Here is a 25,034-nt window from a genome sequence, read left to right as displayed (position 1 = left end):
CAGTGTCCTGAGCTTTCCCATTGTAAAGATGTCCATGGAGCAGGGGCCAGGCATCACCTCTTCATGTTGACACTAGGGTGTGTTTCTCGGGAGCTAGTGAGAAGGCAGATGGCCTCTGCTGCTTCATGGAGCTCACATTTCTTTCTAATCACACTGCCCAACACTCTTCTCATTAAAGACATTTGGGATAGTAGACCGACCACTACAGGGAGATGACAGACTCTGTATATTTTTAAAGCCAATCCTTGCTCAACTACAATAGTTTTTTTAATGGATTCAGTCACAGACATGATTGGCTTACATATTCACTATTGTGTTCACAAAGGCAACAGCCATCAGCGTTCTCATTATTTCGTATTTATTGAGCACTCATCATGTTCCGGCCCCTGACTCCAATGACTGCATTACCCACGCCCACTCCCACCCCTATCTTTGGGAAAAGCTTCATAATCACACACGGTCCTAAAGACACATGATATAAGGACAAACCTCTTGGGGACCCTGGAGTGTTTGATCTTTGGCCAGTCTGTCCCTGGCAAACTACAGAAATATATATGTTTGTATATATATATATATATGTATATATATATATATATGTATATATGTATATATACATATATATATATTAAATCTTTGCTCATGTCTGTACAACATTGATCTCTGCTAACTGTTTAAAATAGAACTTGATTCTCTCTACTACAGCATCTTCTAAGTCCAATAGCCTCACAACAACCAGAGGCCTAGATTCATAGACTGATCCAAATCTCCAGAGTGTTCTACTCTGAAGGTACATGGCAATCTAATATCTGCTTTTCTCTGGAGTCATTGTCCAGAGGAGTAGGACTAGGGCAGAAGGAGCACTTGGCAATTATACAGAAACACCCATAAGCCCAGTCTAACGCAAGAGTGGCCACGCCAGGTGTTCGTGAGAAGAGAACTCTATTTTGCAGACATCTGAGGTGGCTACCCTGGGCCTGCCTGTGACAGCGAAGACAAGAGCCTCCTTGAATGCACATATGGTCTGAGGGTACCTTAAAAGGTTGTGAATATTTCTTTCAACAAATAGAGACCCTGCTGCTTTCCATTTTATATTTGTCGTCCTCTCAATGGTATCTACAACAGTTAAGTGGCATTTCAAATGAACAATCTATAATTTCTCACCCCATGGCTAAATGAAGAGCTAATAGCTGCTCTGAACATAAATTAACTCTTCCCTAGACACAAGCTTTGGCAGAAGCATATTTCCTGCCAGAAGGCCTACTTTCTCAGATACCCTGGTATGAGCCCAGGCCTTGCTCTGGCTCATGTTATTAGCCAACAGAAAGGCTACTGGTTCAAATGGCTGGTAGAGTGTGACACCAATGAGAAAGCAACTAATTATACATTGCTGGTGGAAGGGATGAGTGCTGGTCATGGGCCAGAGACTGGCTTTCAGTGTTTACATCACTAGAAAGACACTGGCCTTGGGGGATATCCTCACTAGGCAGCTCATCAGCCACCTCAGGGACCACCCTTGAGTCCTGATCAATCTCCTCACAGACCTCCTGAGCGTGAAGACCAGCCTCCTCAGTGAGCTCTTGGGATGGATTGTCAGCCTCAAGGATGTCTTGAGACAGCTCAATGATGGCAGGGACCTCCTGAGTCAGCATCCCAACCTTCACAGAGAACTCTTGGAATTGCAGGCCCATCTCCTCAGGAATCTCTTGGGTTGGCCTGCCAGTTTCTATAAAGGTTTCCTGGTCCATGCTATCAGTGTTTATAGGGAATCCATGGGTCATCCTGCCCAGCTCCACAGAAACCTCTTGGCACAGCTGGTTACTCTCCTCAGGGTTGTCTTGACAAAGTTGGTAAACTTCCTGAGACAGTTGACTAGCCTTCTGGCCTGGCTGACAAATGTTGGTAGCAGTATCATGGTTCTTCAGGAACAGCTGGCTGATGTCAGGGACTTCCTGGTTAGTCTGGCTGACCTCCTCAAGGATGTCATGGTGTGTCTGGGTGGTATCTGGGACCACTTGGCATGTTTGGCTGACCTCAGCGACATCCTGACCTAGAGGGCGGATTTCCACAGGTGGTTCTTGAGGGGACTGATTAGGCTCAATAAGCTCTTGCTGTCTTTCTATAGGGAACTCTTGTGTTCCATCTCCAGGAGTCTCCTGGAGCAACCCAATGTCTTGGTTTTCTTCAGTCATATGTGTATTTACAGAGGACTGATCACTGAAGCCAAAATGTGAGTTTCCATCCACTGCAGTAGGAGAGGAAGGGCCAGCACTGGACACGGTGCTAGAAGGGCCACTGCTATCTATAAAGCAAATTTAGGAGGTCAAGTCAAACAAGCTGGAGGAGAAGCCTCTGCCCGTATGTATACACCGAACACTAGAATACATCTGCTTTGTTGCTCATGGTTTGGAGAAAGAAGGTCTAAATTCTTCCTACGTGTGACAGACATATGAGCTTGTTCAGCTCAGAAACTGTCACACTAGCCTAGTGGAGGAGACTAAGAGAATGATTCCAAGGCTCATCTAAGAGTCAGGAGAATAAGGACTACTTCATCTAGTTTCTCACAAACACTCTCTGATCCCACCTTCGTATTTTGGATGCATGTGAACATTTTGCCCCAATGGCTCACAATTACTGTTACACATCAAAAGTGTGCGGATACTTAAATACTGATTATCAGGTTCCATCTCCATAGTTTTTCATTCTATAGGTGCAGTGTACAGATATGGACAGGAAGAAGGGAAGAAGATGAGGAGACTACTATTCTGTTGAAATAGTCCTAGTTGAGAGGACTCCAGGTATGTGGTTCAGCAGTAGTGCCAACCAGTTATGCACAAAGCTCTGGGTTCCATACGCAGCACTGAACACACTGGTGCGTATAGGAATGCAGCAGGGATGGTGCACATGGTAGGCAGAGGATCAGAAGCTCAAGGTCATCCTCAGCTATACATAGCAAGTCATGTTAAGATCAAGAGAAGAATCATTCTTTAAAGTAACCACTGTATTTCTGGAACAAGACATCTCCCAAGAAATAAGTGAGCAAGATAATGTAGAAAACCTTTATACATCAGGAGTGAGACATGGTAACTCACATCTGCAATTGTAGCACCCAAGAGCACTGAAAGTTCAGGTCAGCCTAGGCTGCCTGGCAAGTTCTGGTAAAGCTAGAAAATGATAAAGGAAGCCCATCCACGAGGACACCAGGAAAGGACAACAAACAGAAGAAAGCAACTAGAGCCTGCTGCTCCGGTGACCTCCCGGGTGTCTGCTCTCATCCCCTCATGGCAGGGTTGCTTCTCCTCTGTCTCTGCTATCTTTAGCCTGTCACTGTGCTTGGGAACAATATGAGCAGTGGACGGCAAGGCGTTCTTAGGGCTCGGGGGAGACACAGTGGCAGGCAGGCACCTGTGAGGAACAGACCCTCCCCTTATCACCCTGCCTGCAGGAGTGACTGACACCACACAGGCCCTTCATGGATAGTGAAGCAGAGCTTTGCATTTCAGTTTTGGGGTCAACAGTCACAGAACTGTGCCGCCTTCTGGCATTTTGTATGAGGAAAAAACTTTCTTTTTTGTTGGTTCGCCTAAAGATGAAAGACTCCCAACAGAATTCTCAAATGACAATTCTTATCTTTTTTTTTGGGGGGGGGGGTGGGGAGGAGTCAGACATCATTAGCTCTTGTAGAAATCATGGATTATCTTCCAGGGAAAAGGTACATGTACCACTGCCCACATTCATCTTTACATATGATTCATGGCATTCACAAAAAACATCCGTGGATCCAAGGTTAAGACCCTCTAGGTCCGGTATGGTGGCACACACCTTTAGTAGTAGTGCTAGGGAGGTAGAGGAGGCTGCTCTCTGAGTTCAAGACCAGCCTAGTCTATAGAGTGTCTCAAAACAGAATAAAATCTAGAAAAATATGAAATAGTAAAAACAAGGAGAACCTTAAAGTTTTTAATAAGTCTACAGGAGGATATGGCCTCTAGCAAGAGAAGTGTCATATTTATCGAAATTTCATCTATGCAGTAAATCACTATAGTATCAACAATGACTGATTCTGGAAACTGGAAGACACCTAAATACACTGTACTGGTAAAGTTGACAAGGATGACCCTGAAATGGTCAGCCAGCCACTGAGTTTAAGATATAGTTTGAGACCAGCACAGTCTACTGAGCTAGTTCCAGAACAGCCTCCAAAGCCACAAAGAAACCTGTCTCGAAAAAAAAAAAAAAAAAAAAAAGATATAGTACCTCCTCTACTCCATCTTGGCCTAAAGAAACAGAAAAGACATGTTTAAAATGGGGACAGAGTGGGAAATGGGCAGGAGGAAGGACATGGTTTGAACCCAAAACGGTTTTTAAAGACACAGAATGTGTTTCTGGTAATGGGCACCTCAGTGAGGATGGTTGCTAATGAAGGTCTGCTAGTAGGTGGAGATAGAAGAGAGAAAAAGGAAAGAAGCAAGCCAAGCTCTCCCCTGTTACTGAGGAAGCCTTAATATCCAGCTAGTGGTCTGACTGGCAAAGCAAGAAGGTGGCACACACCTTTAGCCCCAGCACTTGGGAGGCAGAGGCAGGTGGATCTCTGTGAGTTCAAGGCCAGCCTTTTCTATAGAGCTACACAGAGAAACCCTGTCTCGAAAAACAAAACAACAAAAATAATATAGGTATTTAGCCCATGCTGGTCTTGAGCTTAATATATAACCCAATCTGGTCTAAAACTCACAGTCCTACCTCTGCCTTCTTAACGAAACAACAGTACCCAGCCATTCATGGTCTTTTTTTTTTTTTTTTTTTTTTTTAATTTATTTTGGTTTTTCGAGACAGGGTTTCTCTGTGGTTTTAGAGGCTGTCTTGGAACTAGCTCTTGTATACCAGGCTGGTCTCTGCCTCCCGAGTGCTGGGATTAAAGGTATGCACCACCACAGCCCGGCCTATTTTTATTATTTTTAATCGTGTGTGTGTGTGTGTGTGTGTGTGTGTGTGTGTACACACATGTACAGGTGTCTGTAGAAGTCAGAGGTGTCATATTCCCTTCTATTTTTATTATTTTTAATCGTGTGTGTGTGTGTGTATACACATGTACAGGTGTCTGTAGAAGTCAGAGGTGTTATATTCCCTTGGAGCTGAAGTTATAGACAGTTGTGAGCCACATAATGTGGGTGCTGGGAATCAAACCTGTGTCCTCTGGAACAACACTGTTTGCTCATAACTGCTAAAACTACTGAGCCACCTCTCTAGCCCCAACCCTAGTCCCTTAAGCCTCAGCTTCCTGGCTCTCATGGGATAGGTCTCTTACACACCAACCCCTCCATCCCTCTAGGCTTTTGATTAGGCAACTAAAAAAGGTTTACTTACACCAAGGTGGCTTTTCAGAGCGATGCCGAAGTTGCAAGGGTGGCGAATGAAGAGCGCGGGGTGGGGAAAATGGGCTATCTGAGGCCTGGTTGCTGTGCATAGAGTCAAAGAGCGCTGTGTGGTGGAAGAGAGAAACAAGTGAATAAGAGTCACGTTACAAAGAATCCAGGCGTCAAAGGCTGTCAGCCTAAGTCAAGGCCACTTTACCTTCCCTCTGGCTGAGAAGAAACATACCCTAGAAGCCTTGACCCAAACCCTTGTCATGTTTTTGATTCTTCTCAAATATACAATTATTAATTTGTTTGCATACAAAATAACAGGTTTATGTCATTTCCATACACATTATTAAACTTTGTTCACATTTATCTGCTACCCCTATTACCCTGTTCCTCTCCCTCAGTCTCCTACTTTCCAACAAAAAGTCACCCTTCTGCATTCCTGTCACAAATACATTCACATTTTTCTATTCTACATGAAAGAAAATGTTATATCAAATCTATTTTCTAAAAAGTAGATGATGGCTCAGAGGGTAAAGGCGCCTGCTGCCAGGACTGATCACCAGAGTTTGATCCCCAGGAGCCAAACAGTGACAGAAAGATCTGAATCCTACAAGCTGTCCTCTGCCTTCTTAGGTGCATCACTGTGCCTCATACCACAAATAGATAAATGTAAAAACAAATTTTTGAAGTTGCTGTGCAAATGAAATCTTGATTTTTCTCTTGCTGCTTTCAAATTTTTCTGCCTTCTGCCAGATGTGGTGGCAAATGCCTTTATAGGAGGCAGAGACAAGAGGATCCTTGTGAGTCCCAGGACAGCCAGGACTACATAGAGAGTCCCTATCTCCAAACAAACAGACGTTTTCTGTCTGTCTTCCGACAATCTGAATATTATTGCCTTAGTATGGATCACTTTGCACAAATCCTGTAGGAACTAGCTGAACTATTTGAAAATAAAAATTTAAGTCTTTTATTAAATTTGAAAAGGTTTTGTCTGTTACTTTTCTAAGTATGTTTTATTCCTCTTTGTCTTTTCCTTTGGGACTAAGATCTGCTTGCTGTGCCTTTCTGGAATCAGAAACCATGGTCCCACAAGGACAGCACAGGCTGCCATCATTAAAATTACCACCAGGGGCTGAAGAGACAGACGGCTTGGCAATTAAGAGCTCTTGCTGCTCTTCCAGATGACAAAAGGTCTATTCCTAGCTCACAACCACTATACCTCCAGCTCCAGGGAACCTGATGCATATACCCCCCAACCCACATACAACTGAAACAACAGCAACAACAACAAACTACAACCAAACCAGGGAGTGGAGGGTGAGCAAGAACAGTAAAAGAGCTGCAACCCTTTTATCCATTTCAGGTCATCATTCATTTCTCTTAAATTAATAATTAATCAGTTCCGTATTGCTGCAAGGGACCCACATGTCAAACACAGGGTTTACCACTTAGCTACAGCCCGGTCTCCAGGTTACCTCTTATTTAACGTAGCACTTCCCTGCTGCCTGTGAGCCTTTGACTGTTTTCTGGAGTACTGAGATAAGTTCATTCTAAAAGTTTTTGCTGTGTGTGTGTGTGTGTGTGTGTGTGTTTGTGTGTGTGCGCGCGCGCACGCGCGCATGCACGCGCACACTCAAGTAAGTATGTATGTTTGTATGTATGCACTCATGTGGCGGTCAGAGGTTGATGTAAAGTGTGCTGTTAGATTGCTCTCCAATTTTAAATTAAATTTTATGTGTATTAGGGTTTTGCCTGCATGTATCTCTCTGTACCATGCACATGCTTAGTGCACCAAGAGACTTTTGAAGGGCTTCAGATACCCTGTAATCGGGAGTTAGACAGTTGTACTGTGGGTACTGGAAATCAAACCCAGGTCCTCTGAAAGAGCAACCAGTGTCCTTAACTGCTGAGGTATTTGTGTATGTATGTGTGTGCACATGTGTGCATATACAACCCGAAGCATGTGGGTGAAGATCAGGAAACAATTTAGGGGAGCTAGCTTTCTCATATCATATAGGTCTCAGGGATCACATTCACACCATCAGGCATGACAGCAAGTACTTTATCTGGTAAGTCATCTCATCAGCCTCAATTATATGTTGTTAAGAGTCATTTCTATGTCTCTGTGGTTACCTAATTGTTTTTCTTTTCTTTTCCTCACAAACTATTATTTACTTTCCTGTTCTTAAGTTTCATAGAAAAATAATAGCTAAGAACTTGTTGCCCTCTCCCATCAATATCAACTATGTGGCTGATGCATAGTAGGAAGAGTGACATCTTAGGGTCAAGACCCATGCTATGGTCCATGTCCAACAAGAATACGACATACCAGCCAGCACCAGCCTTCCGTCATGGAGCCTTTAAAGGGTTTAAAGCGAGGCCCAGATGATTTTGAAAACCCATCCTCTTGACCTATTCTCCACTAAAAAGTTATATAGAACACATTCTTCCACTGAAATGGTTGCAACTATTTCCTCATAAAGCTCACTGTGTAGCTGCATGAGGCTCTTCTGCCTCAAGATGTAAACAAAGGGGAGAAATTAGTGCCATCTGCATAATATGCTGCCTATAAACTGCTGCTGGATGGGACACACAAATTTTAAGAATAAAAGGAGGAGGGAAAGAGGGATAATTTAACTCTCACACTAAGCTTTATAAGCAGGTTTTCTTTTTTGTTTGTTTTCAGTGAAGAACTGGGAAAAGACTGGGTGGGCAAGGTGCTCAGTGAGTAAAGGAACTTGCTGCCAAGCCTGACAATCTGACAATCAGAGTTTGGTCTCTATGACCCACATGTTGGAACATTAGAACCAACCAAGGTCAAGTTATCCTCTGACCTTGACATGGGTACCATAGCACACACATAACCTTCCTCCAACTCATAAAATAATAATAAAAATATCAGATGGTATGTACTCTCAAAGCGCTCTCTCTCTCTCTCTCTCTCTCTCTCTCTCTCTCTCTCTCTCTCTCTCTCTCTCTCTCCAGGATCACACGGTCTCTCTTAAAACGCAGGCTGTTTTCAATGGCAAATTCATTGCTTCAAACTGAACCATGTGGCAGCCATGAGTCCAGCTGGATCGTGACTTCAATACACTGCAAGTTAACTGCTTGTTAATGAAAAGTGCTTCACAAGCGACACCAACAAAGTGAGGAGAGATGAGTCAGGATCTGTGTTGCTTAGGTTTCTGTAAGCTTGACTGAGCTGTGGTCACCTGGTAAGCGGGAACCTTAACTGAGAAAATGTCTCCATTAGATTGGCCTGTAGGAAAGTCTGTGGGGGGGGGGGTTTCCTTGATTCATGACTGATGTGGGAGGGCTCAGCTCACATGGGCAGTGCCACCTCAGGGGCAGTAGTCCTAGGAGGTATAAGGGTATCTAAGGGACGGGGAGACAGAGGGCTCAGTGGTTAAGAGCACTTGTTGCTCGTGCAGAGGACTTAGGTTCTGTTCTCACCTGGTGACTCACAACCATCTGTGACTCCAGTTCTAGAGATCTGACCCCCTTTTTCTGACCTCTACAAGCACTGGACACACATAAAGTACACCGACATATATGCAGGCAAGCACTCATAATATAAACAAATCTAAACAAATGAAAGAAAAGTAGCTGAATGTGGACCCAGAGGACAAGCCAATGATCAGCATCCTCCATGGTCTCTGCTTTGCTCCGGTTTCCAGGTTCCACCCTTGACTTCACGCCCTGATGCCCTTCATAATACAAGATGAAATAAACCCTTTCTCTTCAAGTTCCTTCTGGTCATGGTGTTTACTGAAATAGAAAGCAATCTAGGGGAGGATCATGTCACAGCTTAAACAAGAAAACAGATGGAGGCCTCCAATATGATCAAGAAAATCCTGCCTATTTTGCTAGCTGAAGTTTTTTTGTTCTTATATGATTTAATTTAATTTAATTTTAGGTGCATTGGTGTTTTGTCTGCATCCATGTCTGTGTGAGGGTGTTGGGTCCCCCGGAACTGTAGTTATAGACAGTTATGAGCTGTCATGTGGGTGCTGGGAATGGAAACTAGGTCCTCTGGAAGAACAGCCAGTGCTCTTACTGCCCCCTGCCCCACCCCACCAGCCATCACTCTAGCCCAATACTGAAGTCCTAAAAGCCAAGAGGCCATGTAACTTCTACTGCTGACAGCCATGTATTCTTCAGCTTGGGTCAATGTCCCTTGGCTTCTCAAGCCTCCATATTTAGTTCCTAACTAGCCATGTGTGTGGAGTGTGAGTGTGTGTACATACATGTTTTGATGTATGTTTGTGTGCATGTTGAGGCCAGAAGACAACCTTGGGTGTCCTTCTGTAGGTACCATTAGCACCTTCACTGTCTTTTTAAGATAGTTTCTTTCACTGACTTGGAACTAGCCAAGTAGGCTGGCTGGCTTAAAGACCCCAGGACATGTGTGTATCTGCCTACCTTGTGCTGGGTCTGTAGGTATGCCACCAGCACCCAGCATATTCTTAAGATTATTATTTTTTAATTAAAAAAATATCACTAGGAAGTAGTGATACATACCTTTAATCCCAGCACTCAGGAGGCAGTGGTGGTGGATCTCTGAGTTCAAGGCCGCCTAGGACTACTGAGTGAGTTTATGACAGCCAGATCTACAAAAAGAAACCCTATCTTGGAAAAAAAATTATGTGCATGTATGCCTGCTTATCTATATGTTCACCATGTGCATGAAATAGTCTAGGGAGGCCAGAAGAGGAGTCCATGGAACAGGAGTTACAGGAAGTTATAAGATGCCTGATGTGGGTGCTGGGAACTGAACAGAGGTCTTGTGCAAGAGCAGCAACTGTTTTTAACCATTAAGTCATTTCTCCAGCCCCTTATTTTTATTTTTATTATTATTATTATTATTTTGTTTTTTTTTTTTAGAGCCAGGGTTTCTCTGTGTAGCTTTGGTGCCTGTCCTCAAACTTGTTCTGTAGACTAGGCTGATCTCAAACTCAGAGATCCATCTGCCTCTACCTCCGAGTACTGGGATTAAAGGCATGCACCACCGCTGCCCAGCTCCTTATTTTACTTTTTAAAATTGTGTGTGTGTGTGTGTGTGTGTGTGTGTGTGTGTGTACTGGTTATATGCAGGTGCTGGTGCCTTTCCGAGGCCAAAGGAGAGTGTTAGATTCCAAGACGCTGGAATAACAGGTATTTATGAGCCATCCCACATGGATGCTGGCAGTTGACGGGCTCGCTCATCTGCAAACGCCATTGGTTTTTTGAGACAGGGTTTCTCTGTCCTTGGCTGTCCTTGAACTTGCTCTGTAGACCAGGCTGGGCTTGAACTCACAGAGATCTGCCTGCTTCTGACTCCCAAGTGCTGGGATTAAAGGTGTGCACCACCAGGCTGGCTCGGTGTTTTAAACTATGGGTTGCTCTGGGGATCAAACTCAGGTCCTTGTACTTACTACACAAGCTTTTTACTCACTCACATATCTTCCCAACTCTCCCTCTCTCTCTCTTTCCTCTCCAGTGTTAAGGAAAAATCATAGGGATTTGTGTTTGCTAGGCAAGCTCTATCATGCAAGTTAAACTCCCAACTTCCTAGCTTTTAAGTTTATTTTACTTTGTATTTATGCATGTGTGTATGTGCATCTGTGTTTATATGTGCAGATGTGTTTCAGTGACCATGGAGGCTGGAGTACATGTCAGATGCCCTGGAGCTGAAACTACAGGTGACTATGAATCACCTGATGTGGTTGCTGCAAAAAATTGTCTGGCCTTCTCCCAGAGCAGCAAACACTGTTTCCTCATATTCTGCAAATCACAAGTATGAAAGTAAAGCTAGAGACATAAACCGTACTTCCCCATACCTGCAGATGCCTGTGCATGGGCATCAGTGTGGCGCTGGCAGACTTTAGTCAAGAATTCACTCACTTGACGCAAGGAGAGAGCATTATGTAGTGTTTCCAGGGGGTAGATGGTAGGTACCATGGAGCACCCTTCAAATCCTGTTGGAAAAAGAGATGAACAAAGTCAATGTTATTCCCACCAGACGCACTCCAATCGAGTAAAGAAGGATGGAGAGTCCCTGAGAGCCATCGGGAGAGTCTATAGCTTTTGGAGTGTGGGGTATCCAAGGTTTCCAGGAGAAGGAACTCTTTAGAGCCCTTCAGGAAATCTATTTATCTCATCTCCAATTTTCCTAAAATGTCCACCTGCTAAGCCTCCAGGTAGTCAAATCACCTTCACCTATGGAGAGTACACAGTGTCCGTGGACAGACAAGAGCACTAACACTGCTCTTGTACTTTCTGGGGCAAATAAAACAGGGATCAAGAGGCAAGGGGTTGAAATTGTAGATCTAACATGAGGCAGCGGGTCATGGAGCTTGGAAGGAACAGCAGATTTCAGGTACCATGAAGAAAAGAAAAACAAAACAAAACAAAAAAAAAAAAAAACATATTAAGGAGAAGGATGTGGAATCCAAGCAGAGGTTCATGCAAATTTCAGGTGTGGGTAGAAGGGCTGGAGTACTTGGATGCAGACTGGAGAGCATGCAATACATGAAGCTCAGCTGAGGAAAACCACATGCATGAACAGGGTGGGGGATGGAAGTTCTTTCTTGGTCATTTCCATCACATCAAAGCTTTTTCCTTATGCTCTCTCTAGCTGTGACATCCTGGGCTTGCTAGGTTTTCTCTAAACCACCAAGAAAATGAGATACCCCCCCACCCTGAAAAAAATACCATATAATACAGGTCTACAAGTCTTGGTGGCGCCAAAGGTAAACATCAATGAATAACCCTACTCCTACGATTATTAATGGGAAAAACGGTTCCTATTGAAGGATCAAGAACACATCCTAAGCACTGTCTCAGTCCCCCATTGTTCCAATGCTGCTTCTCCTCAAAGGAACCAAGAACAGAGAAGGCAGCACCATCCACAAAAGACTGAGCCTCTTCTTTATCGATGAGTAAGAGTCCTAGCTCAAAATTACCATACCTGATCATCCTCTAACCTCCAGCTTTGTTTACCCTGATGTTTAGTTGATGGCCCTGTGGTTTCCCCTTATAATCTAGTGGAGGGGGGCAGAGGAGTCTCTAGCTCATCTGAGTGGTTAGAAAAATGTGTTGGGTTTGAAGACGATGGTAGTAGAAGATTAGAGAGGTAAGACCACATTAAAAAACAAAAAAACAAAAAACAAACAAAAATAAATAAATAAAAATAAAACACCAGATCCCAGGACAAGAGATTATGCCTATGCTGAACAGAATGGGGAACATTAGGGGGAAGTAAGAAAGGAGACTAGACGAGAGACGAGCAGCCAACGCTACAGCTACCAGGCAGCCTGGCCCCAATCCCAATCAAGCAACTAATGCAAGTCACATAACCTCAGGGGCTAGAGAGGCTCTCCAGACAGAAATGCAATAAGCAAAGCAGTCAGTCCCAGCCAGGGTAGTGGCAGCAGCCGGCCGGCCTGTGGCAGGGGGTACCGTAGAGGCACTCGGGGTCATCCTGGCCTGAGTGCAGCCAGTTCCGGAAGAGGCGCAGGTGGTAGGAGCACTGGTGCAGGTGGTGCGCCAGCGTGGCATCCAAGGAGACTGGCCAGCCCCTTGGGCAGTCAGAGGAAAAAGTGCGCAGCAACCGGACCACAGGGTGCTGGTCATCCAGCAGCTCTGCAGGGGGCAGAGGGACCACGATAGGAAGCACAGAGATAGAGAAAGAGAAGAGGGAGAGACAATGAGGGGGGCACTGACTGACAACATTCCTGGGAGTGGGGGCCACTTAGACCCAAGGTCAGCTAAGGAAGAAAGACGGTCAGAGTGACTGTTCATCCCCTACTTGGAAGAAGAGTATTGGCACCACATAGTGAGACTCAATGAAGCCATTAATGAGACCCCAGGCCCTCCCCTTCCTCAAGCACAATTTAGTTGGTGCTTGAGGAGCATTCTGGATAAGGGTGAGCTGCAAATTCTGCAGCTGGAGCCTTGACTAGAGCTCTGGTCTCTGATCTCTCTTAGATAAACCCTAGGGTCCACTTCTCAGACAAATGGATTTATGACACTGGGACTGAGATGAAGAGATTCAAAGTCACTCAGAGAAGAAGGTCAAAATGATATTAGATGTTAAGATAACTCCAAAGCTGAAAACATTCCAGGCTAAGGCCTGCTGCGATACAGATTCTAGGATAGCCACAGACAGGACTGGTGCCAGGTACAAAATGTTGGCAGGAAACCAGGAGTAGGACTCCTTTGAAACAGTGCAAGTAAAAAAAAAAAAAAAAAAAAAGCAGACTTGCTGCTCTTTATAAGACAAATATGATTAACTGCCCTTTATCTTACTCTTGTACAAATAAACACTTTAGTCTCAGAATATGGGTGGTGATGGTGGTGACATGTCCCTAACTCGAGCTAAAAGTTATATCATTTTATTTTCTCTTTCCACGGATGATCAGTCTAACTGCTTTTTGTCCAGCTGGTGTGTGGAAGAGCTTTAGGTCGGAATCCCTCATTGTTTTAGCCACTTGGTACATTCTGTGGATATCTGGGATTCAGCAGCAAACCAGCTGAAGGCGTCAAAAGGCATCGATGAGGGGTACAAGAGAACAGCAGTGGCAGGTCTTTGAAGGGATACATGGGGATGAAGACTGACGTGGGGATGAGCCAGGGCTTGATACAGGAAAGGCAGGAGATCAGTACCATTTCACCTGCTGGTCCCATGAGACCACAGCTTCCAAAGAGCTTGGTTTTTAGTTCCTCTTGGACTAGTATAGTGAGGCCTGATTGTAGCAATGGTCACACAGCTGTGTGGGGCGCAAGAACATAAAGAGCCTGACAAATCCATTGGTCACTCTGACACGCTGGATGAGGACGAACCACTGTCTCTTTCCCACTACATTAATTTGCTTTGGTGACTTCTGCATATATAGCGATATACCACACCCGTGTGCTGGTTGTAGTCACAGGATATGATAGCTCATCAGGAACAGGAACAGGAATATACAAGGGGCTGTTCTTCCATCAAAGTATGGAGACAGCATTGCCTTGTCTCTTTCTTTTCCAAAGCCAGGCCCAGTTTTAGGGGGCTTTGTTTGTTTGTTTGTTTGTTTGTTTTCAGCTGCTGTGTCAAAGCCAGTCATCATGCAAGGAGATGGTGATGTTGGAAAGTAGGCTTGGCACACTGTTATGAAGAATCCATCATAAGCAACTCTAGACAGAATGACTGCTCTGTGATTGCTGAGTCAGTAAAGCAGGACCTTGGCCATGGGGTAGAGCTCTCACATTGCCTTAAGGGTTAAATTCCATCAAGATGATCTTCTCTGTCAAATACAATAGTTCCAAATTTCTTGTTACAACAGCTGGATCCCAGGTCCTGGCTTTGCAAGAATATTAGCTTCCTAGCTCAAACACAAGAGAAGCAAGGAGACTAGAAGAACCCTGGGCAAGTGTACAAGATGTCAGAGACCTTGGGTTGTTCTCCTTCACTAACTATACCTGAATTGTGCAGGCCTTTCTTCCTTCCCTCCTTACAGCAAAATTAATTCTTGTTTCTTCAGCTGGTGAGTCTGCCAACCAAGGCTTCAGAGAACTGGAGATAAGTGTTTGAGGATTTGTTTTTATGGACCTGGGTCTTTCTCTTATGGCACCCACCAAGAAACTGGGGAGATATATGATTTATCTCTTATTTCAGGGGCCCAAGCTCCTGGTTCTATATTATAGACTACGTCCAAGTTCCAGGCTTGGGGTTTGGGCATCAAGTTCTCCTTTTTAACAACCGTGATATGTGAGACTATATGAGTTAGCACAAATAAGTCACTACAGCTAGGGACTTTGGCCACAAGCAGAAAAGAGAGCCTAGAGGCAGAGATGAACTGAATGAACACAGGGTCAACCTAGAGAGAGACCTTAGCAGTGTCGGGAGGATATGCATGGCCTGACCAGGCTAAAATCTAGTGAGACAACTGATGGAGGGGGGCAGGAAATCAGAATAATTTAATTTCCTCTGAGAGTCTCAGCTGTTGAATAGAAGAAAACCATATCTAACAAAAGTGGATTTACTTAAGGGACAAGATACAACACAGACGAAAAAAGAAAACCAAACCAAAATAAAAGTTCAACAGGGAATAGGTCTTAGATTCTCTTGTCATATGTTACAAAGACACTAAAACCTTTCAGGGTGCAATGTATACAGACTTAGTTCTTCTGTATTCTTAAAATATTGCTTATTCCTAAATTCTCCCAGGATTCCTATCTCATCCCTTCATTTCCAACCTCTCTGATTCGGTGTTTCCATAGGTATACCTGGCCTCACGGAAAGTCAAGACTCAAGATGTAGAGGCTGGAGCCTCGCTCAGAGGCAGAGCATATGGCAGGTACACACAAATACCAGGGTTCACTTTCGAGTACTGACCACTCAGTCAAAGAGTAAGATGGAAAAAGAAAGAAAGAAAGAACCCTGAAAGTACAGTCCTTTCTCCTTACCTAACACTTCCCATTCCTTTCTATTGTTTTCCTTTTATCCCAAAACAATCTGGGCTCCTGCTCTCTAGGCTCGGGCACTAGGTTAGTAAAACATAAAGCAGATGTCAGGAACACATGAGCCACACAAAGTACACAAAATGGCAGGAGAGAGGACTATGGAGATGGGAGGTCACATGTCCAAACCAAAGCCCTAATAAGTAACTGCAGCATTGGTCCAGAACAGAACACACTCTGCATCCACCCCATCAAGAGCTGGAGAGTAAATGAGGAGATCACAGCCACATAAACTAAGACAGCAGGGAGAGAGTGAGACCTATCTAGGTGATGCTATGCTCAGCTAAGAAGGAAAACCTAGTATGTCTGCACACAGCCTGGCAGTTATGTGATAGGAAAGGAGAGTTGTGACTGATGTTTTGGTGGTGGTGCTGACAAAAGTTATGGAATGGTAATGATGGTGATTATGGAAATCAGACCCTGAGTTGCCACAGGGATAGGTCAGCCTATCCAGGCTACAGCCACGGCTACGGCTGTCATAAGGGAAATGTCCCAGGAGGGACACTTAGTGAGGGGCTCATTCAGAGAAAGAGTATCAATATAGAGGAAGGAGAGGCAAAGTCAGTGTCAGAACTCAGGGTTCAGTGTCTGGAGGTGACATGAGGAGGAGGAATGACGCTGAGTCAGAAGCAAACGTACCGTTAGTCGGATGCTTTGCAAACGACACAGAAAATCGTTTTACGGCCGGGACAAACAAGAGCTCTGGGGAGAAAAGACATCACGGGGATTATACCCACCCCTGTGCCCGCCCTTGGCTTTGGAACCTGCCCACTATGTACCTGCTTCTTTACCTTGCCATGTAATCTGGTCCCATTCCCGACCCTTGGATCTCGGCTACAACATTCGATTTATTTCCTCTGCTGTAATCTCTCAGTAGTTGGTGTCACCGCTACTACAACATGGTCCCACAAAACAACCCTAATTTCACCACCGTGTTCTCTTAATAGCCACTTGGAAACAAAGTCTGTATAGAAACTTCTTTCCCTTCCCCCAGTCTCTTTCCATATCATCTTTTCACCTTAGCTGAGCAACCTTCACATCCCTAACACTAATTCCCTGGAAATCTAACCAAGACTCCACTGCATTCCTCCTGACCAAGGAGCATCCTCTCGGTCCTCACCCTACAGGCCAGAATCCAGGAAAGAGTACAAATCGATGCAGCCAGGCTGTGTGTGGGAGATTATGAAGGGATAAGCATAAATAAGTAGTATTTGTATGGTGAGAGGGAATGCAAATGGAGGAGTGGAAGGGGTCTTGGCTCCTTCTCCCATCTACTGTCCATGAAGAGAGCTTGTGTAAGGCCACTGCCAGTGCCATCTTAAGCATGAATAGTTCTGGAGCTGTATACTTGCTGGGAGATGAGTTTTTTTTTTTTTTTAAGAGCGAGAGAGAGCTGCCCCCCTAAACCCACCCACATACCATCTCGGTGCTTTAGACTGGCAGGCGGGATCTTTTTGCCATGGCTGCGGGCGTAGTCCTGAAGATTCGGAGCACTGGAGGAGCCACCCAGCACCGTGGTGCTGAATAGCCCCGTGCACTGTGAGCCTGCAAAGCCGGGAGCACATTAGTAGCCACACAAAGCTGCATACAGAACACCCAACTTCACGGTACAACATTAAGACACACACAGCCATTCAGCGCCACCACAATGCAGCTACTCCAAGTAACCACAGAGAGTGTTCACTACTGCCCATAGCCACACCAGGCCAGCAAAATAGCAACTTTCCAACTGATCTACATGGCACAGACAAAAGGCCACTACAGTAATGGTGTTAGTCTTATTAGGTTTTCAGTCGACTGAGGTGGATTGGGCTTCCCAAGGTTACTCTCAGAAGTACTAAAAGAATAGGTAAGTCTCCCTAAACTTTTAATGAACGGTATTACTTTGTGTGGGGGGGGGGGAGAATGCACGCCATGGCATGCACATGGAGGCCAGGGGACAACTTGCAGTACTCAGTCCTCTCCTTCCATCATGAAGGTCCCAGGGATTAAACTCCAGTCATCAAGTTTGGCAGCAAGTGAGTGCCTTTACTGCTGAACCACCTCACCGGCCTAAATCACTCAGGTGGCCTTTACTCTGGAGAGAGGAGCCGAGAAGCCTAGAAATCTAGCCCCTTAGAGGTCTGAAAGGGAAAAGCTTTCCCTGGAACTATAGAGTGGATTTGGGAACTTGGCTGACACACATTCCAACACCCAATCCTGCAGAGCTTCTTTTACTCACAGGTATGAGCCCTGTGCTTTTAAAGCCCAAAGGGACTCAGAGACCGTCTAGTTTAATGTTTTCATTTTACATAGTAAATGAAGAAACCGATCCAAAAGGGGTCTCCTTTTGCTTGAGGTCATAGTACAGGAGCCAAGGAGGACCAGAATCTAGGTCTCCTTCCTCCAAGGACAAACTGTGTTTGGTTAGAAAGGATGGGTTTTTGTCATAGAGCAACAGTGTTGTTGTAGATCCTGAAGTCAAGATGGACACAAACCAGAAGACATCTGAAAAGCCAGTTGCTTATAAAGTAGGGCACACCAATTATGTGCTAGGCACCCTACTAAGACAGAAAGCAGGAAACAACAACTTTTTTTTTTCCCTGTTCTGAAGAGTTTATTATCAAAGCCAGCTGCTCACACATATAAGTTCAAAGAAAGCAAAAAGAAGTGCCTGTTTGAGGAGTAAATGAAACTTGAAAAACCTCTGGAAAGGGTAAGTCAGGTCAGAAAACATCCCTGGGGTGGTCTAGGGTAGGGTTGGACTCCCCAGTCCTCCTTCTATAGCCCTGATGACAGAGTAACTGGGAAGTCATATGACTGACATTCTTGCCTTTAATCCCAGCAATCAGGAGGCAGAGGCATGAGGATCTCAATAAGTTTAAAGCCAGCCTGGTCTGTGTAGTGAGTTCCAGGACAGCCAGGGCTACATAGAGAGACCCTGTCTCAAAAAAACAAAACAAAACAAAACAAAACAAACAAAAAAGACTGAGATTCAGATTCTTGAGATTTGCCCTTCTACTTCCAAATCCATCATAACCATGATGCTGGGTTTGGATGGGGAGGTCATATTCATATTCAGACTAGAGAAGAGGGTAGTTTCCCTTGAACCTATAGGGAAGACCAGGATCCCAGTATTTCAGGGCTACTACAAAAATCAGAAAGCTCAGCTGGGTGTTGGTGGTGCACACCTTTAATCCCAACACTCAGGAGGCAGAGGCAGGGGGATCTCTCTGTGAGTTCGAGACCAGCCTGATCTACAGAGCTAGTTCCAGGACAGCCTCCAAAGCAATACAGAGAAACCCTGTCTTGAGAAAGAAAGAAAGAAACAAAGAAACAAAGAAACAAAGAAACAAAGGAAGAAAGAAAGAAAGACAAAAAAAAAAAAAAAAAAAAAAAAAAAAAAGAAAGAAAGAAAGAAAAAAAAATCAGAAAGCTCAGGTTTCTACCCTGGAATTCGGACCTCTCTGTGCAGCATCTTCTCCCAACTTCAATGCTCAAATCAGGCTTTAGGATGAAGTACCACAGAGTGACACACTGCAAAAGATGCCTGCTCTTCTTCAGAGAAAGCTGAAGGGAACTGGATCTATCCTAGACCACATCGGTTCTACATTTATTTCCTCTACTGAATACTTTCCTGGTACAATCATGCCAGCCCTACTCTGCCCAGCCCTCAGATAGCTCAGCAGGAGTCTCTGTCTTACCATAGGTCACTAGTTCTGTGTATCCCTCGCTCTGCTTTACTCCACTTGTTTGTTTTTTACATAGGAGCCACCCTATGTTGTCCATGCTAGCTAGTCTCGAACCCTTGGGTTTTAGGGGTCCTCCCAGCTCACCCTCCCCAAGTGCTTTGGTCTACAGGCACATTCGACTGCACTATAAACCCAGCCTCCTAGCCTCCTATGCCTTATTCCTTTTTCTCCTTTCTTCCTTCTTTTTTTGCTTTGGTTGGTTTTGGTTTTTGAGACATTGAGGTCCATTTGTGTAGCCCTGGCTGCCCCGCAACCCACTATGTAGACCGGGTTGGCCTCAAACTCAGAGATCCGCCTACCTCTGCTTCCTGGGTGCTGGGATTAAAGGTGTGCACTACCACTGCCTGACTGTTTTGTGTTTTGTTTTAGGTTTTTTTTTTTTTTTTTTTAAGTAGTCTCACTATGTAGGCTTGGATGGCCTGGAACTCACTTTGTAGACCAGGATGGTGTGGAACTCACAGAGCTCTACCTGCCTCTGAGTGCTAGGATTAAAAGTATAATACCATGTCTGGCTCCTGTGCCTCACTCTTTTTATTTTCCTTTTTTGTTTTTCGAGACAGGGTTTCTTGGTCTATGCCTTGCTCTTGAGAGGACTTCCACTCACACACTATCTATTTCTAACTTATCTAAAAATCTGTTCTTTACTGGGTCTTGTTTTTTCTTGGCCTTTTGTGGTTTCTGGGGCAAGCAGTCTATTTTGCTGACCTACACAGTTGTCATTTAGCTCCCATGTCCTAAACCAGTCAACTTATTTCAGGATTCTAGAAGGCAGTCTCCTTCCATAAAATTAGCTTGGAAAATTACCTAAACATTTATTCTCTTTACTAGTTCAAATATTAACCATTTTAGGGCCAAGAAATTAAGCAGCAAATGCAAAAGTAAAAGAAAAAAAAAGAGAGAGAGAGGATTTAAATTGAGAGAATAGGACAAAGTTTTTAAAAAATGAGCCAGAAGAACCATTTCAGACCCCACACAATAATCTCTGACTTCTAGTTAGTTACTTGGTTTACATGGCATTGTGTTCGGAGGCAGTCCATCTCAAGGACTGCCCCAAAGAATACCATACCCTCTGAGGCTTGGTGCTTCCTCAAGTCTGTGTCCTTAGAAAAGGTTGAAGATGTTCTCCATCCCTTTCCAGGGCTCAAAAACATCAAGAGATATCCCCTCAATGTCCTGAGGGAAGCCTCTGCCACCTCACCCGTGTCAGATTTGTGTCCCTCAAGCTTCCGGAAAGAAAGGAAAAAGTTACAGGATTAGGAAAGCAGGGCATGGAAACCAGATTTCAGAGGAAGATGCGGCACAAGATCGCATATGGAAATATGACGACTTTAGGTCACAAGTAACTCTCGTTTTACCTGCATAACTCAAGTACCTGTCCCTGATAACTCTGAAGGGTCAAAGCCTCCATGGTCCCTTAAAGTCTGGGCTAGACTGGAGGGACAGATAAGGAATGAAAAGGAAAGCCAGAAAAATACCCTTCAGCTAGGGAAATGGGGATTGCTGAGGAAAATCAAAAGGCAAACACTCTTCTGGGATGAAAACAATCACCTCGATCCATCCACACATAACTCCAGCCACCTCCACTTTATTTCCCCTTCCCACATCTGACAGTGACACTGACTGCATGGTCTCAGTTCCCGAGATGAACATTTCCCACAATAAAACTCTGGATAACAGACAGACAACCCGTTCCAACAACAGGTGAGAGATGCTGGAAAACTTACCGAGGCCGCTCTGCTTCATCTCCGTTGGTGGCCGTGAAGATGAAAATAGCCGGTAGCCACCAGGTCTTGAAGATGAAGTTTCAGACAGCACCTGCAGAAAAAGGACTCTATATTAATTCCCTTGTCTTCTCAAAGTATAAGACCCAGGTTCTGAATCTTGCCCCTACAAAGCCAAGCAGTATCAGAAAGATTAGATGAGCCTGAAGATGTTTATGGTGAAAGAGGAATAAGAAGGGAACAGAGTGCATGTTGCCGAGGTGAAGTGTCCAGGGAGTCCATCTATGTTAGAAGGCACTTCTACTGCCAAAACACTGGTCCCTGCAGCCTCCCCACTCCACCCAGATCTGCCGAACCATGGTCCAACTTATAGGTGCCAACAGAGTAGGCACCTTCAGTCTTACCTGTTCTTTCCTAGGACTCAAAAAGCCAATCACAGTGACTCAGCCACAAAGTATGGCCTGCCCTCTCTTTTCCAGGGACAGCTGAGGTGAATACAGCCATCCTCAGTTTCTTATTTAAGCCAAGAAGGCCCCCCCTCCAATTATAATATTACTGGAATCATGATACTGATTTTCCCCCCCAAAATACCCATAAGGAGCAATCACACAGTCCCCAACAAAGCATACATCCCACCTAGACAATGAACAGTTTCCCTAGATCCCAAAAGCAAAGACAAAAGGCAGGAAAGGATGGCAAGGCAGGAAGAGACACCTGTGTGCAGGAAGCCAGGTGAGTGGTGGACACAGCCCGGGGCTGTAGGCCGATGGCTGGGGAAAGCCGGGGGAGGTCTCCTGACCTCCTGCGGCGCCGTCCCCTCAAGGGGATCAGGTCCAGGTTCCCTGTGCACTGCATGTTCATGACCTGCAATCAGACCGGGTGGAAAGCCGGTCAAGGCTCCTTTAGTCCCCAAGCTCCCGAAGCCCCAGTGCCCATAGGGCAGAGCTAGTTAGAGAGCCAGAGAGGATGGCCAGCTACAGCACAGCTGCTATTAAGATCATACATTTAATAATCTAAGACAGTTCAAAAATATGAGATGACAAGAGAAGAAGGAGGGATGAGATGTCATTGATGATTATAAGATGCCCCATATTGACCTACAGAGCAAGGAGAGAAAGTATTAACACTCAAGGAGCTGGCTGAGGAACACATTCTGGGTAGTCATCACCCTGAATGAGCCAGGATCTACACAACTCAAAAGAAGTAATGTGATTGCAACAGGAATCGTAGATAGGTCCTGGTGGCTCAGGCCTGTGATCCCAGCTCCTCGGGAGGATAAGGCAAGAAGATCACCCATCAAAGTATGTGCGTGCTACAGAGTGAATTCAGAACCAGCCTTGGTAACTTAGCAAAACCCAATCCCAAAATAAAAAAAATAACAGAAAGGGATGGGGCTGTCACTTGGTGGTAGAACACTTGCCTGGCATGTATGAGGCTCTGGGTTCAATCCCCAATACCACAAAGAAGAAAAAAAAAAGATCATATTCAAGGAAGCTTCCATAAAGAAGACAATCTCAGCAAGCCTGAGAAAGGATATCACGGAGTTCTTCTTTGTTTATGTCCCCTGTGCTGACATAAGATGACAAAGGGATATCCCAGGACAAACAATTACATACCATCTCGTCCATCGTATGTATTGCACAAGGGTGAGAATTTGTGCAGAGTGCTGGCATCAAGCTCTACCTGCACCTCAAGAGAAACTAAGGCACGTCTCTCCTAAAGAAGCTGCATATTCAAAACAGCATCCCCCACCACCACCACCAAAAATAATCAAGAAGCAAGAGATAAGTCTGGATAGAGATTGTAGTTTATTTTCTTGGCCTTCTCCAGAATCTGAAATGTAAATCTCTGCATTAACCTATGAAAGATTATTGCAGATTCTTCTGACATATCCCTAAAACTGAAAAACCAAATCCCACAAGACAGAAGCCTGTAGAGAGCCAGCTGAATAGATCCATGAGTCCAGAGCAGCATCCAGAGCATGCGGTCTCTGGGACAGGGGTAAGTCACAGCACCGAAAGGAGTGTCATGGAGAAAATGAAAGAAAGTATTACTGGGCCAAACAAGAGAACTGGGTTACCAAGAAAGACAAAGCAAAACCTGGGGACAGTGAGGAGATGCAGTGACAAATCTAGATTGGAAAACCACAAGTAGGATTTGGGACAAAATCTAAAAATACCAAAACACAGACCCAAGTGGATAAACCATCTCAATAGGAGAGAGGCATAGAACTCTAGATGACCAATCATCCTTCCGGCATGACAGTACAGATAATGGCATTCAAGTGCCAGGAATCTGCTCATGTCTGAACAAAAAGAAGAGGGCCTGGCCTCTAACATCAACACTGTTACTGTAGTTACTTTTAATGTGTCTATAAGGTAAGGTAGGTATTACTCATATCGAACAGATGGAAAAAGAAGTGAGGCTTGAGAAGCTACCTGGACAAGGTCACACAGCTTCTGGGAATCAAACGGTGATGTCAGCCCAGAGTTCATGCTGTCTCTACTTTATCTTAAAATCCTTTTCTCTTAGGGTACCGCTCACTGGCAAGTCTTTACCATCACAAGTAGCAACCAGCTTAAAGAAGTTCTACTGGGGACCAGCTGTGAAAGGAATATTAGGTAACATAAAAACCACTGCATGGGGACTCTGCTTCAGGTCTCAAGAAGATTCAGAGGAAACATAGATATTTTCCTATGAGTACTTGTATGCCATCATTGTCTTGTATCAATCTCATTACCTCCATGGAGCCAGCTTTTCTATTCCGGATGAGAGGTGATCTCCTCGGGAGGCCAGTGCCCTCAATAGGTTGGGGTGAGGTCTGTAATGCTCGGTCTGGTTCATCTGATGCCTTCCCTGGGCATAGGTTTTCTATGCTGCCTTGATCTGGTTTCATCTCTTCATTCTGTAATAATCGATAAACGGAGAGACGTTAATGATTTCCATCTTCCTAATATCAAATTCTTCAACCTTCTGAACCAACCTGGATTACTTTCCAGTTTCCCACCACCTGGTCCCCTGGTCCCTAAGTCCTAGAGTCCCGAATCCCAGCCCTCGGACCCACCTCCGACGAGGCTGGACGGAACCCACAGCCAGCTGGGGCACTGCCTTCTTCAACACCTTTCACTCCAGGGCTGAAATGTAGCTCCACATGAAACCGTTCCTCCGACAACGGGTCCTATAGGGTATCCCCATATAAAGGGTAATTGGGAGAATCTAGATGTGGTGACAGAACACGCAAGAGCAGCAGGGAGGAAATCAAAAGGATATAACCACCCAGGAAAGCCAGGACTGAGGTTTCTGGGTCTGCATCAGTCTGGGGCTCAGCTATTATAGGAGCTCACACCTCACCTCCAGTTCTACAATCCTTCCCTGCCTATGGTACACACAGCAGAACTTTAGAAACGTCTTTGCTAAGGCTGATGCAGAAGGCATGCATATGTATACACACACACATACACACACACACAGAGAGAGAGAGATACAGATATTACCAAAAATAAGAATCATAACACATTGTCCCAATTCTACAGTTGTGTTCTAGGTTATCTCTCTGGTTCAACATCACCCCAGATGTTCTGTTTCAGCAGGAATCTTCTAGGTGCTTTGTGCCATGCTGTACCTATACACTGCATCTAGCCGGATTCTATAAATTTTTTTTTTTCCAAAGATGAAAACCAAACTTATTGAGTACACTGCAAAGAGAGCAACAGATATGGCAGTTGAAGAAAAACTACTGCCCA

The 25,034-nt window shown here is 44.8% G+C and overlaps 1 protein-coding gene across 17 annotated transcripts in view; it reads right to left on the bottom strand.

Annotated features, from left to right (window-relative positions):
• Positions 1–341: 341 nt before the first annotated feature.
• The window catches only part of Ppip5k1 (diphosphoinositol pentakisphosphate kinase 1), a 41,792-nt gene continuing 17,099 nt past the window's right edge, over positions 342–25,034 (bottom strand). For 4 of the 17 annotated variants that reach the window (XM_051183575.1, XM_051183579.1, XM_051183576.1 and 1 more), the window contains exons 24-33: positions 24,356–24,469; positions 24,032–24,196; positions 22,006–22,155; positions 21,295–21,385; positions 17,259–17,384; positions 16,479–16,541; positions 12,798–12,980; positions 11,177–11,314; positions 5,359–5,472; positions 342–2,299 (exon numbers count right to left, since the gene is read on the bottom strand). In XM_051183575.1, coding sequence (XP_051039532.1) covers positions 1,374–2,299; positions 5,359–5,472; positions 11,177–11,314; positions 12,798–12,980; positions 16,479–16,541; positions 17,259–17,384; positions 21,295–21,385; positions 22,006–22,155; positions 24,032–24,196; positions 24,356–24,469 — 2,070 coding nt within the window. In that variant the 3' untranslated portion in view covers positions 342–1,373. The remainder of the gene's footprint in view (positions 2,300–5,358; positions 5,473–11,176; positions 11,315–12,797; positions 12,981–16,478; positions 16,542–17,258; positions 17,385–21,294; positions 21,386–22,005; positions 22,156–24,031; positions 24,197–24,355; positions 24,470–25,034) is intronic. The other 13 variants (XM_051183582.1, XM_051183583.1, XM_051183584.1 and 10 more) reach the window with 9 other exon arrangements.

The sequence above is a fragment of the Phodopus roborovskii genome, unplaced genomic scaffold (genome assembly GCF_943737965.1).
Source record: "Phodopus roborovskii unplaced genomic scaffold, PHOROB, whole genome shotgun sequence".
Classification (NCBI taxonomy): Eukaryota; Metazoa; Chordata; class Mammalia; order Rodentia; family Cricetidae; genus Phodopus; species Phodopus roborovskii.
The sequence above is the reverse complement of the archived record's forward strand: the minus strand, read 5'-3'. Positions and strand labels throughout refer to the sequence as shown.